Source organism: Phaenicophaeus curvirostris, chromosome 5 (assembly GCF_032191515.1).
Source record: "Phaenicophaeus curvirostris isolate KB17595 chromosome 5, BPBGC_Pcur_1.0, whole genome shotgun sequence".
Taxonomy (NCBI): domain Eukaryota; kingdom Metazoa; phylum Chordata; class Aves; order Cuculiformes; family Cuculidae; genus Phaenicophaeus; species Phaenicophaeus curvirostris.
Window position 1 is genome coordinate 68,563,328 of NC_091396.1, and position 13,333 is coordinate 68,576,660.

General features: G+C 57.8%; 1 protein-coding gene across 7 annotated transcripts in view; it reads left to right on the plus strand.

Annotated features, from left to right (window-relative positions):
• TRIM9 (tripartite motif containing 9) overlaps positions 1 to 9,826 on the plus strand; it is a 62,155-nt gene extending 52,329 nt beyond the window's left edge. Inside the window, exons 8-13 of one of the 7 annotated variants that reach the window (XM_069856800.1) lie at positions 1,313 to 1,501; positions 3,034 to 3,075; positions 3,949 to 3,972; positions 4,965 to 5,268; positions 6,334 to 6,496; positions 8,229 to 9,825. In XM_069856800.1, the coding sequence (XP_069712901.1) occupies positions 1,313 to 1,501; positions 3,034 to 3,075; positions 3,949 to 3,972; positions 4,965 to 5,268; positions 6,334 to 6,496; positions 8,229 to 8,291 (785 nt within the window). In that variant the 3' untranslated portion in view covers positions 8,292 to 9,825. Of the gene's footprint in view, positions 1 to 1,312; positions 1,502 to 3,033; positions 3,076 to 3,948; positions 3,973 to 4,964; positions 5,269 to 6,333; positions 6,497 to 8,228 lie in introns of all 7 variants that reach the window. The other 6 variants (XM_069856799.1, XM_069856803.1, XM_069856801.1 and 3 more) reach the window with 6 other exon arrangements.
• The last annotated feature ends 3,507 nt before the right edge of the window (positions 9,827 to 13,333 follow it).

The window sequence follows — 13,333 nt, forward strand, 5'->3', positions numbered from 1 at the left end:
AAACTTGACCAACTCTGCCATCACCATAAACAGCCGCCCCCAGCTGCATCTGAGCTGGACACGTGGCAAAGGGGCTTGGGCACCATGCCGGAGGGCCCTTCCCCAGCCTAGATGAGCACCAGAAGCTTTTTGTTCAAGCCCAGTTCTTCATCTGAGGCCCAATTTGAAGTTCTTTACCAGCCATGGAATGAGTTTCAGCAGCAACCAGAGTGTTTTAACCAGCAGTTTTGAAAGAGGTGAACCCCACAAGGGGAAATAAGCTGCAAGATGCTCTAGGAACATAAGGTGTTAGTTAGGGAGAGTCGTGAGCCTGGCTGCTCTTGGTAGGAGATCCTTTCGCTCTTGGTAGGAGTTCCTCTCGCTCTTGGTAGATGTTGGAGAACACATCCTTCCCTAACCTTGAGCTCCACTTACTGACGCGTTGTGCGGTGATTTCTCTAACCTGTGGCTGAACCCACTGACCCCTTTGCTTCCACAGCCTCGTGCAGCAGCAAGATGCAGAAGTTACTCTCCACCGTGCAAAGAAATGCTTCCTTTTATCTGCTCTGACATGCTTTTCAGCAAAATCCATATTCACAGCCAGGAGAGACAGGGAGGCTGGGGTGCAGTGTTTGGGAGTTTCTCTGATTTGAATGTGTGGAGGATGGTGGATTCCACATTTCACGTTAACCTATTCCTTGACGAGGCTAGGGGTGAAATTGCAGGAGGTGACCGTTTGTGGTAGTGAGGAACAGAAACCAGTGACCCAAGAGGTTCTCTCTACTCCGATGCTTTGCTGTGAATCACGTGAGTTAAATTCTTACTGTAAGGCTCAGATGTGTTTTGACAGGTACAAAGGGAAACCAAGAACACCACATCCCGAGCAACCTTTGAGTAAGGTGGGTGCTTGGTGGTCCTTAGGGTAACGCAGCTTAGCACAGCCCTGCAAAACAAGGTTCACCGCCAAGCGACTGGCTTGACCACCAGTAATTATTGTGCACAGAGGTATGAGATTTAGTAAAGAACGATGGGAAGCATGCATGGTAACGTGAATTTTTTTAGGTGCAGGACTCACTGGAATGAAAAACCTATTGAACTGGTCATGATGGGAATGTTTTGGAAGATGAAAATATGTTTATTGGTGATATTCTCAGAGGCAAGGGTCTTGCTGGCTTACGCAGCACCAGACACTGCTGCTCCACACACCGCACGCACGCTGCCTGCGGCAAAGCAGCGTCCGTGCTCTGCTCCAAGGTCTCCTCTTGGGTGACAGAGTGACGCCGTCCAGCAGACCCGATCTCTGATGTCTAGTTTGCATTGATCTTACGTTTAGACGCGCAGTCAGAAGAACAGACCCTCCCTTTTCCAGTGCCTTTGGAAAGATCGCAGCTTCGTAGAATGAGTCCTTTCTCCTCCACCCTTAATCTACAACCCAGCTTCCCGGGGAGATCCTACTTTGAGCTAAGATCTTCAGCCCACCAGCTGAGCTTGCATTCTTCTTTACAGTCCCTGAATTCAGCTGGTGAGCCGAGTGCCTCTGGCATTTCCTCTTGGTCTGTGCTTCTGGGCATCTCCAAAGTCTTTGGTTTTTTTTTTCGTTCTGTTGTGTTTGTTTTTCCCATGACATGCGGATGGCAGGGGGAACTCCTTCTGTTTGTCAGTGGCCTGCTCCTGCCGCGCAGGGACTTGCGGTGGCAGAGTTCTCGTGGTGTTCTCATCCGTACGTACCAGCCTGGGCACGTTTAGGCGTGGGGTGGGGGAGCAGCGCAGTGACTCCTTCCATGGGTGCTGCTTTCGGCTGAACAATCTGACCCAACCAGCCAGCAGAGCAGATCCCTCACCTCTAGCGTGTGTTGACCTTGTGTCTAGGGACAATCAGAAGAGCAGAGTCCCTGGGAGAAACCTGCAGGGACATCTCCATGGTTTGCTTTCCCTATACAGCCAGGAAACACGGGCTCTGCTGCAAGATTTGTTCTCCAAAATCAGTTTGCTCAATTAACTCCAGACCCCTCCTAAGAAAGAAGCGAGTCTGGCTGCAAGCGAGGTCTCCTAAGGCCAGCTCGCAGATCCTGGAGATGTGGGCTCTTGTCTGCTCATCTTTGAGCACTGGGCTCAGCTTTTATGTGATGATATCCAAGTCTTGTTCCCCACAGAGCGGAGGAAACCACTCCCGTGATACCTCGCTCGCCTGGCAGCCCCGACAAGCGCTTTGCTTGCCTCCTTGCGCCCAGTCCTGGCGGGCTGAGCGGGACGTAGGCGGTACCGGGCGGCCAGCGAAGGAGCTGCAGGCACAGTGCATCTCTCAGAGCTGTTTTCTAACCCCTCTTTGCACATCTTCCGTTGTTAAAGATCCTGGGCCCCGATTCTCCCACCTGCTCTGGATTTACGCCGCTCCAGTGGAGTGATTCGTGGCTTCCTCTGGTGTAAGCCCAGGAAGAATGGGGGCCCGCGATTGATTTCCATCCCATAACCCGGAATGAGGAATGCTGCAGCATGACCCTTGCCAGAATAACCGGGGGCCCCGCAACTTTTCTTTGTGCTTTTTATGTTTTATTTCCCATCGTACTGCTGTGCGCTAATGGCTTGAACTCTGTTTTGTTACGGACGTTTCTTCCTTTGTGTCCAGTGTCCCAAGATCCACCGCGATGGCCGTGAGCGATACTTGTCTGTGCTGGGGTGGTGGGACGGGCCAAAACGGGGTCCTGAACGTGCCCGTGTGCCCCTGCTGTGTCACACTGAGGTGAATTGGTACCGCAGCGATGCACAGGGACCTTGAAAGCCGTTCTTTGAATAGGGGCACGGGGCGTGATTCATTAAAACGGCCTCAGCCTTGAAGGCTGTGGTGGGATCTGGCTGTGGAGGAGCAGGTACTGCCCGTGTCTGCACTCAAACGCGTGGGTCGTGTTTGCAACCCCTTCTCCCGGTGCTCTGGCTTTTAATGAATCAGGCCTCCCGTGGCTGGATGGATGCTTAATTCAAGGTTAAATGCTGGTGAGGGTTTTTCAGGCGGTTGTTTCTCAGCTGTGATGTGTGAAATGTAGTATCTCTTTATAGGATGCAATTTTGAGACACAAGGATCGCCTTACTCTCAATTAGGCAAGTATATTTATTACAATTAACTGGCGCTTACTCCGTGGTGCTCTTCCTTTTTTTCTTTCTTTTTTCAATCTTTAACTTTTCTTTGGGGAGTGAGCAGCATTTCTTGCACAAACCCTGCTTGCAGAGCTCTCTTGGGTGTCATAGGGTCCTAGAATGCCCTGAGTTGGAAGGGACCCACAAGGCTCATCAAGTCCAACTCCTGTCCCTGCACAGGACACCCCAGCGTTCACCCGGGGCGTCTGAGAGCGTTGTCATGTCCTGCTAGTAGGCAAATTTAGAGGAGGAATGGTGATTGCCGTATGATGTGAAGGCATTTTAAGTTCTCCTCCATATGGTTTTCAAGAGAAGCCTGAGGTCAGTGCTCTGGAAGCGGCCCTGTAATTAAGAACCGATCCTCCTGCTCAAAGCATTCCGGTTCATTAAGGGCTTGCACATGGGCCAGATGCCGAGGAGGTGATGCCTCTGCAGCTAATTAGAGCAAGCGCTCATTGTAGCATCCCCGGCCGCCCAGGGCTGTGGCGCTGCTCGTTCTGCAAGCTCAGGCCCATTCGTTCCCTGGGGAGCAGGAACTCCATGCCCAGCTCGCAGGATTCCCTCCTCGAGCAGCTCGTGTGCCGCTTGCATCCCACCCTCGCTCCGTCTCTCCCCGTCTTAGAATAAAATCATAGAATCACCAGGTTGGAAAAGACCCCTTGGCTCGTCGAGTCCAACCATTCCCATCTGCCATAACCCATGTCCCTGAGCCTTACTCGTGAGGTCCGTGCGCTCGCTGGAGAAGCAGGCAAGCAGAAATCGTTTCTCATTCCTCTCTTTTCCCAACCTTACGTGCTCTTTTCTCTCCTGCATGCCTCTCCTTGGGAATGACCACAGTTGACATTAAAAAAATGGTGGCAGGTACGGAATCGCCTCCGTCGAGTTGCAAAGCTGGGGCGCCCGCGTGCATGTGAGCTGTCCCGTGAAACGATCCAATAAACCGATGAATCAATCTCACCCGAGTGTTTTATTTTTCAAGCCGTGTTTACTCCTGCAGGCGCGGGAGTGGTTTGTGAAGGTGTCAGTTCATGTTTCGGTGACCGCTGGAGAAAAACCATCTGGCAAAGCGGGCTGGTGGCTTGTGGAACCCTGTGCCTTTGTCTTGTCGAGGACGTGCCGCTCTATTTGTCTGATTTGCAGTAACCGAGTCCCGTGCGTTTAAAGCAGCAGCCGGACCGAGTCGTGAAGGTTTTGGGGCACTTTGCAGCCTTCTCAGGAGCTAGCGCTTGTCTTACGTGTGGCCGGTTGCTCCGTAGGGGGGTTTCTCGGTGTGATGTAGCGTCTCCGTCAGCGCAGACCTCTGTACGTGCTTTTGGGGCCCGAGTCCACCAGCCCTCAAATCCACCGAGTTTATGTCCTAATCCTCAGTCCCCTTCCTGCAAACTGTTCCTTGCACGAGCAACCCTTAGTTGTAAGGGTAAGTTACGGTAGCTAGAACCTGGAGACCTGGTCAAGATCGCGAGATGCCTTCTGCTAGGGCCAAAGTTTTGGAGATGATGAGGATCCTGCAGGCTCATGAGCCAAGACAGACAGAGAGTGGGCAGGGAGGGAGACAGGCAGGCACCAGGGAGCACCAAAACTCATCGAGTCCTGGCCATAAAGCCTCAGCCACGCCGGCAGGCTGCAGTTGCACAAGCTCCAAGCCTCCCTTCGTGATGGGAGATGCTCTCCGTGAGCCGGCAGCCCCCACCGCTGTGCAGCTCCCTGCCTGCTTCTCGCTGTGGGCGGCAGCCCCCGCCGTGCCTCCTGTCTCTCTGCATGCAGCATGCGCTGTTCCGTGTCTGCTCCACGGGGCTCGGTCGCCGGCAGCCACGCTCCCACCGCCCTAACCTGATGTCGTTTGTGTGTTCCAGTTGCTTGGTTCTCTTTCGATCCTTCCTCGGCCCACGCTGACATCATCTTCTCCAATGACAACCTGACTGTCACCTGCAACAGCTACGATGACAGGGTTGTGCTGGGGAAAACGGGCTTTTCCAAAGGGCTCCATTACTGGGAGCTCTCAATTGATCGTTACGATAATCACCCTGACCCGGCCTTCGGTGTGGCGCGCATCGACGTCCTCAAGGATGCCATGCTGGGCAAGGACGACAAGGCCTGGGCCATGTACGTGGACAACAACCGGAGCTGGTTTATGCACAACAATTCGCATACCAACAGGTACGTGGGCTGGCCCGGGGTCCTCCTCCTAGAAACCACAACCCAAGGAAGAGCCCGGAGCTTCTCCAGTGGCACTTAGAGCTGCCAGTGGGAAGGGTGACATTGCTGATAATCACGGAATTGTTATTCTAGAAATGACCTTGAAGATCATCGAGTCCAGCCATAAACCCAACACTGTCAACTCTGCTACTGAGTCATGTCCCCAAGTGCCACAATCCACACTTCTGTTAGAGGATGTGCCCTCACGGGAAGGGAAGGGCAGTCCTTGCCTCCTTGATTCTGCCTCGCTCCAACCTCTCCTTCCCTGCCTGCTGTGACTCAAGCTCTGCCAGGGGAGGTTCAGGCTGGACATTAGGAAAAAATTCTTCACAGAAAGGGTCATTGGTCACTGGCAGAGGCTGCCCAGGGAGGGGGTTGAGTCACCTTCCCTGGAGGGGTTTAAAAGACGGGTTGACGAGGTGCTAAGGGACATGGGTTAGTGTTTGATAGGAATGGTTGGATTCGATGATCCGGTGGGTCTCTTCCAACCTGGTTATTCTATGATTCTATGATTCTATGACTCTTCCCACGCTGACTCCTCTCCTGAGCACACAGGGACCGCTCCTGTGTAGCACCCCCTTCCGATTAACACCCAAAGCCTTGGAGCTCATGCACCAAGAAAATAGCATCTGCTTTTATGCCTGCGCCTCAGTTATTGCTTGCTTCCTCCACGAGCCAGCAGAGCTGTGGCTCTGAAGCTTGCGGTAGCTTGAGGAGATCCTGGTGTCGTAGAATCATGGAGTCATGGGATGGTTTGGGTTGGAAGGGACCTCAAAGCCCATCCAGTCCCACCCCTGCCATGGGCAGGGACACCTCCCACTGGATCAGGGGCTCCAAGCCCCATCCAACCTGGCCTTGAACCCCTCCAGCGATGGGGCAGCCACCCCTGCTCTGGGCAACCTGGGCCAGGGCCTCCCCACCCTCACAGCAAAACATTTCTTCCTAAGATCTCATCTCAATCTCCCCTCTTTCAACTTAAAAGCTGCATGGAGCTACAGAGACGCTTTGATCTTCTTACCCCCACAGAACCGAGGGTGGGATAACAAAAGGCGCCACGGTGGGAGTGCTGCTGGATTTGACTAGGAGGACCTTGACATTCTCCATCAATGAAGACCAGCAAGGACCTGTCGCCTTTGAGAACCTGGAGGGCCTCTTCTTCCCCGCGGTCAGCCTCAACAGGAATGTGCAGGTAGGTGCTCGGACCGTGCTCTGGAGCAGCGCAGCAGCACGGCCTGTGCCTGAGCTTGCTGCCAGGCTTCTTGTGCTGCTGTCACTGTACGATGTGTTGATGCTCAGCAGCGTGAGGACTTCGTGGAGCAGAGGGGGCTCTTGTGCAGTGGGAGCAGCTTGGAAAGCACTAAACTTGCACCCTAAACCACCCACATGTCTCTAAATTGGGACAGACCTTCCTGCAGCCACAGTTGCTGCCTCCAGCTCCAGGTTTCTCCATCTCACTTGATGAATCATAGAATCATAGAATATCCAGGTTGGAAGAGACCCACCGGATCATCGAGTCCAACCATTCCCATCAATCACTAAGCCATGTCCCTTAGCACCTCGTCCACCCGTGCCTTAAACCCCTCCAGGGAAGGGGACTCAACCACCTCCCTGGAAGTACCAAGGTTCTCCAGCCCTCCCTGGTTGATGGATTTTAGCAACTCTGCTTCATCATGCTACCCCACTGGAGCCTCGCCAGCTCTTGCAGCTCTCACAGGACCCAGGCAGGAGCATTACCAGGGAGATGGGCACCATTCAAAGCCTATTTCCGTATTGGGAGCTTCAAACCTCTTTTCTCTCCCTCTTTCCCAAGCTCTTGGCTCTCCCAGACATCACCAGGCGGTGGCTCCCTGGGCCTATCTGATCTTTCCATCTTCCATTTTCCTTCTCACTAACCTCACCCCTGCTGTCCTGCCCCCAAGTCCCCATGCTCGCTGAACCTGGCTTTGGCACATCTGCTCTCCCACCATCTGCATCTCCAGGATTGCACAGGTGCCCAGAAACCTCGGACACATCACACAGAGGAGTTAGTTTCAGGGTGCTAAGCATTTAGATGTGGTCTTCTGCAGGGGATGTCAAAGGCATCACCTCTGCACAAGGTCAGAGGCACCAAGTGCCTTCTGTAAATGAGGGATCCATGGATTAGGGTGTGCTCTAATTGACCATCGAGGTGGTGACAGCTTCCCAGCAGCACTGGGACAGAGGCTGATAGGAACCATCCCAGACCCTGGCAGCATCCTTGATAGTGTCCAACGCCAAGGGCTTTGGAGGCAGGGGAATCTGCTCTGGGCAACCTGGGCCAAGGCCTCCTCACCCTCACAGCAAAACATTTCTTCCCAAGATCTCATCTCAATCTCCCCTCGTTCAGCATAAAACAATTCCCCCTTATCCTATTGGAACAGGTCTAGAGGAGGCCACGAAGATGACCTGAGGGCTGGAGCAGCTCTGCTGTGAGGCCAGGCTGAGAGAGTTGGGGTTGTTCAGCCTGGAGAAGAGAAGGCTGCAGGGAGACCTTAGAGCAGCTTCCAGTGCTGAAAGGGGCTCCAGGAAAGGTGGGGAGGGGCTTTCTAGAAGGGCCTAGAGTGACAGGATGAGACGGAGTGGCTTTAAATTGGGAGACATGAGATTTAGGCTAGACACTAGGAAGAAATTCTTCACGCTGAGGGTGGTGAGGCCCAGGCTGCCCAGAGCAGTGGTGGCTGCCCCATCCCTGGAGGTGTTCAAGGCCAGGTTGGATGGAGCTTGGAGCAACCTGATCCAGTGGGAGGTGTCCCTGCCCATGGCCATGGACATTGAGGTCCCTTCCAACCCAACCCATTCTGTGATTCCACTGCTCCCCAGCTGGTGCTGTGCCAGCTCCTGCTCTGCGCACTCTCCCACCCAGCACGGAGACATCCAGCTGAGCCCTTTATCTCTCGTTGCAGGTGACACTGCACACCGGCCTGCCGGTCCCCGAATTCTACACGTCGCGCTCGGCCATGCCCTGAGGATGCTCCCGCAGCCGCCTGCCTCTTCTTGGCATGGGACGAGCCAGCCCGTTCCCTCCCGCAGGACGAGGTCCCCGCTCGCCGCCGGCCAGAGACGGGGAGGCAAAGCGGGCAGGCAGCCCGTGCCTCTCGGCCGTCTCTGATCTGCGCCTCATCTCCACCCTCCCGCGCTGTCCTGTGTGTGTGCGCTTCGCTCTTTAGCTCTTTTTGGCTGATGAAGTACTTAGGTAGCCTGAGATGTTTCTCCGCGTCCGCTTCTCGGTTTGGTTTTATTGAGTTGAGTTGGGGTTAGCGGGAGCCCGGGGGGGGCGGGTTCGTCTCTCAGCAGAACTCTTTCCCCAGAGGGACCCCTGCCATGGGGAATCTTTTGCCTGTGCCAGCCACGTTACGTTGCAGGATATTTCTTTTCCCCGTGGCCTTTCTTGCAGAGCGCTCAGTCTCGGGTAGAGGTGGGTCCTGGATTACCGATCGGTCTCCGCATCCTTACCGAATTGCCCATCCCTCGTGCCCCCGAGGCGGTTCTGTGGGGCAAGGGGTGGCTGCCCTGGCCCCGGGAGCTCCGGGAGCCCGCGGGGTGCTCTCCCACGCCACAGCCATAGCCAGAGAGCCTCCACCCAGCTCTTTGGAGATTAGTGTTTATTTTTTTATAGTTGCCGTGTAAAGCTTAGCCTTAACTACTACCTGATAGTGTCCTTCCGTTCACAGGAGAATTCGTTCTGCGGCGAGGCTCGGAGGGGGAGCCCGGGACGGGGGTGAGGATGGGGATGGGGAGGAAGGAGAGCTGGCCGCAGCCCTGCCGCGCGCTCAGGGATCCGTGCCCGCTGCCCTCCGCTCCCGACCCCGACTCGCTGGGAATTCAGAGGCAGGAGAGGAGCGGGGAGGTGGTGGCGGGTGCCGTGCCCGGTGCCAGCCCCCCGTTCCCGTGCCAGGGAACGCACTGCATGCGCATAGCCCCATGCTTGGCTTTTGGGTCCCTCGCCGTCTCCCGGCACGGCTGGGGCAGCTGGGGAGGCGGCGGCGCTGCCCGGTGGGTGCCAGCGATCCCAGCTTGGCCGGGGGAGCCGCGGCTCCTCGCTCCGGGCGCGGGTGGATGCTACAGGAGCGCCGGTCCAGCAGGAAGACCAGTGTAAATAGACCGTTCCCTTCCAGCATGCCCTCTTCTAGGACGGTCCCGTTCGTTTCCTTGTTGCTCTCGTATTAAGTTTACCTAATTTATTGGATGGGTGCTATCTCGTTGACTCACACCGAGGAGTTTCTCTCAGCTGCAGGAGAACCGTGTTGCGGGACAACGCCGAGCAGCTCTTTGGTGCATCCCTGACGAGCCCCCGTGGCTGGCTCACCCGGGGCTCCTCTCTCAGCCGTTACCCCCCATTCTTTAGGATGTTCATGGTGCTTATTAGACTCCCAGTGATTGTACGATGTCGCCCCCCTGTTCCGCGATGGTAGCTGCATACAGCCGCTGTGCTGAAGAGAAGTGTCATGTTTGCTGTTCTAATAAAGGACTTTTATGAGAGAAGGGCAGAGCTTCGTAGAATCATGGAATGGCTTGGGTTAGGGGTGACCTCAAAGCCCATCAGTCCCACCCCTGCCATGGGCAGGGACACCTCCCGCTGGCTCAGGGGCTCCAAGCCCCATCCAACCTGGCCTTGAACCCCTCCAGGGATGGGGCAGCCACCCCTGCTCTGGGAAACCTGGGCCAGGGCCTCCCACCCTCACAGCAAAACATTTCTTCCTAAGATCTCATCTCAATCTCCCCTCTATCAGCTGAAATTTGTTCCTCTTCATCCTATCTATGCCCTCCCCCATCAAGAGCCCCTCCCCAGCTTTCCTGGAGCCCCTTTCAGCGCTGGAAGCTGCTCTAAGGTCTCCCCAGAGCCTTCTCTCCAGGCTGAACAATCCCAACTCTCTCCTCCTGTTTCCAAAGGAAAGGCAAGGCCTGTTCTCCCAGGAGCCGGAGCAGAGTCTCCGTTGGGATACTGGCGCCTGCTCTGTGTGCTCTCCGAGTGCTTCAAGGGAAGCTTTCAGCGTGAGGCCTCTGAGCTCATCGTGGGCTCAAGTCCAGGGCTGGAGAGAGAACACTGCTGCACTGCATTAAGGGCTTTTATGTCTCGGAAGGATGCCCGGCCCCTCCAGAGAATGTCTCGGTGACACCAGAGGGAGGGGAAATGACACCCTCCCTGCAGCGTGTGGTACCCAGGAGGGAACAGGCCAGGTGAGAGGACACCCACCACCTGGGGACAGGCGCTGGAGGCAGGAGCAGAGCTGCTCACCAGCTGCATCTCAGCTCTGGTTTCCAAGAGAGCACTGCCAGGGTCCTTCGAGGCCGCCCAAACCCGCCTGGGGCTCTGCTGGGCGCCCTTGGAGCATTTTCATGGCACCGTTTGCATCTGAGGGAACGTCCTGGACGTGAAATTCTTGCTCCAACCACTGAGCCCCTGTGTGACATCTCCTGGAAAGGAAACCATGCCCAGGCTTTCACCTGGAGAATAATCCCTCAACAAACCCTATGAGAAATCAGGAAGATTTCCTTTCTTTTCGTAGAACCATGGAATGGTTTGGGTTGGAAGGGACCTCAAACCCATCCAGTCCCACCCCTGCCATGGTGGGTAGGGACACCTCCCACTGGATCAGGGGCTCCAAGCCCCATCCAACCTGGCCTTGAACACCTCCAGGGATGGGGCAGCCACCCCTGCTCTGGTTCCTGGACCTCTGGTAGCAGCTCCAGCCCCACGCCGGGACCAGCCAGGAGAACAGTTGGGGTGTCCAGGTGAACCCCAAGAGCACGTGTGGCCCCACGAGCCCTGGGTTGTGTCTCCGGGTGGTTCCAGCGGTGCCGAAGCGGGCAGGGAGGACACGCAAGGCTGGAGAAAGGCCCCCACGGCCATGGGGGGAGGAAGAGGAAGAGCTGTTGCGTGGCACTCGGATCAGCTCGGAGGGCCCTGCCGAGGAACCGGAGGCACAGCCAGGGCGGACGCTGCAGGCAGCGATCGGAAGAGAATCCCACGCCATTTCCAGCGGGATTGGGGAGCGGAGAGAGAAGAGTGAGGAGAGGGGACAGGGGAAGGGGGACAGGGGACCAGGAGCACGAGAGGGGATGCAGGGGAATAAGGAGCAGGAGGAGGAGCAGAGGAGGGGGTGCAAGGGAAGGGCAAGCAGGGGAAGGGGGAGCAGGAAAATGGGGTGTAGGGGAAGGGGGAGCTGGAGACGGGGTGCAGGAGAATGGAGAGCAAGGGAAGGAGGAGCAGAGGAGGGGGTGCGGGAGAGGGTGTCAGGGAAGGGGTTGCAGGGGAAGGGGGTGAAGGGGAAGGAGGAGCAGGAAAATGGGGTGCAAGGGAAGGGGGTGGAGGGGAGGAGGTGCAGGAGAGGGGATATGGGGGAAGGGGGAGCTGGAGATGGGGTGTGAGGGAAAAGGGTGCAGGGGAAGGGGGAGCAGGGGAAGGGGGAGCAGAGAGGGGGTGCAGGGAAAGGGGGGGAAGGGGAAGGGGGGAAGGGGAGCAGGGGAAGGGGGAGCAGAGGAAGGGGGAGAGGGGAAGGGGAAGGGGGAGCAGGGAGGGGGTGCAGGGGAAGGAGGAGCAGGAGAAGGGGAAGGGGGAGCAGAGGAGGGGGAGCAGGGGAAGGGGGAGCAGGGGAAGGGGGAGCAGGGAAGGGGTGGAGGGGAAGGGGGTACAGGGGAAGGGGAAGCAGAGGAGGGGGAGCAGGGGAAGGGGGTGAAGGGGAAGGGGAAAGGGGAGCAGAGGAGGGGGTGCAGGGGAAGGGGGTGAAGGGGAAGGAGGAGCAGAAAATGGGGTGCAAGGGAAGGGGGTGGAGGGGAGGAGGTGCAGGAGAGGGGATATGGGGGAAGGGGGAGCTGGAGATGGGGTGTGAGGGAAAAGGGTGCAGGGGAAGGGGGAGCAGGGGAAGGGGGTGCAGGGGAAGGGGGAGCAGGGGAAGGAGAAGCAGGAGAATGGGGTGCAGAGAAAGGGGGTGCAGGGGAAGGAGGAGCAGAGGAGGGGGTGCAGGGGAAGGGGGAGCAGGGGAAGGGGGTGAAGGGGAAGGGGAAGCAGAGGAGGGGGAGCAGGGGAGGGAGGAGCAGGAGGGGGTGCCGGCAGGGCCTGTGCCCCGGCCCCTCCCCGTCCGGCCCCCGGGGCGGGCGGAGCCGCGGACTCGGCCGGGAGGGAGCCGGGACCCCGCCGAGGTACGGGCTGAGCCCCCCCACCCCGACTCTGTCCCTGCCCCCCCCCCCCCCCCGGCTGTATGTCCGCCCCGGCCCCCCCTGTCCGTCCGTCCCCAGGATCCCCCTTTGCAGCCCCTTCTGCCTGTCCCCTGGGCCCCCCCGGCTTCTCTCACCCTCTGCCCAGCCCCAGCCCCCCTTTTTCTCGCTCTCTGCCCCTCCCCAGGCCCCTTTGCACCCCTTTCTGCCCACCCCTAGCTCCCCCTTTTCTCACCCTCTCCCCATCCCCAGCTTGCCCCCCGTTGCCCCCCTCTGTCCGTGCCCAGGGTCCCCCCTTTGACCCCCCGCCCATCCCCAGCTCCCTTTGCACCCCCTCTGTCCCCCCGGGATGCCTGTCCCCGCGGTCCCCCCCTTTGCCCACCTCTGCCTATCCCCAGCCCCCCCTTTTCTCACCCTCAGTCCATCCCCACCCCTCCTTTTGCACCCCCAGCCCCCCCTTTTCTCACCCTCTGCCCATCCCCAGCTCCCTTTGCCCCCCCCTCTGTCCCCTCGGGATTTCTGTCCCCGGGGCCCCCCCTTTTCCCCCCTCTGACCATCCCCAGCACCCCTTTTGCCCCCCTCTGACCATCCCCTGCCCCCCTCTCTCCATCCCCACCTCCCCTTGCACCCCCTTGTCCCCCCGGGGGTGTCTGTACCTGGGGTCCCCCCTTTGCTCCCCTCTCTCCATCCCCAGTCCCCCTTTTCTCACTGTTGGTCCATCCCTGGGCCCCCTTGAACCCCCTTCTGACCATCCCCAGCCCCCCCTTTGCCCCCCTCTGACCATCCCCAGCCCCTCCTTTGCTCACCCTCTTCCCATCCCCCCCCACTTTTGCACCCCCACTGTCCATCCCCA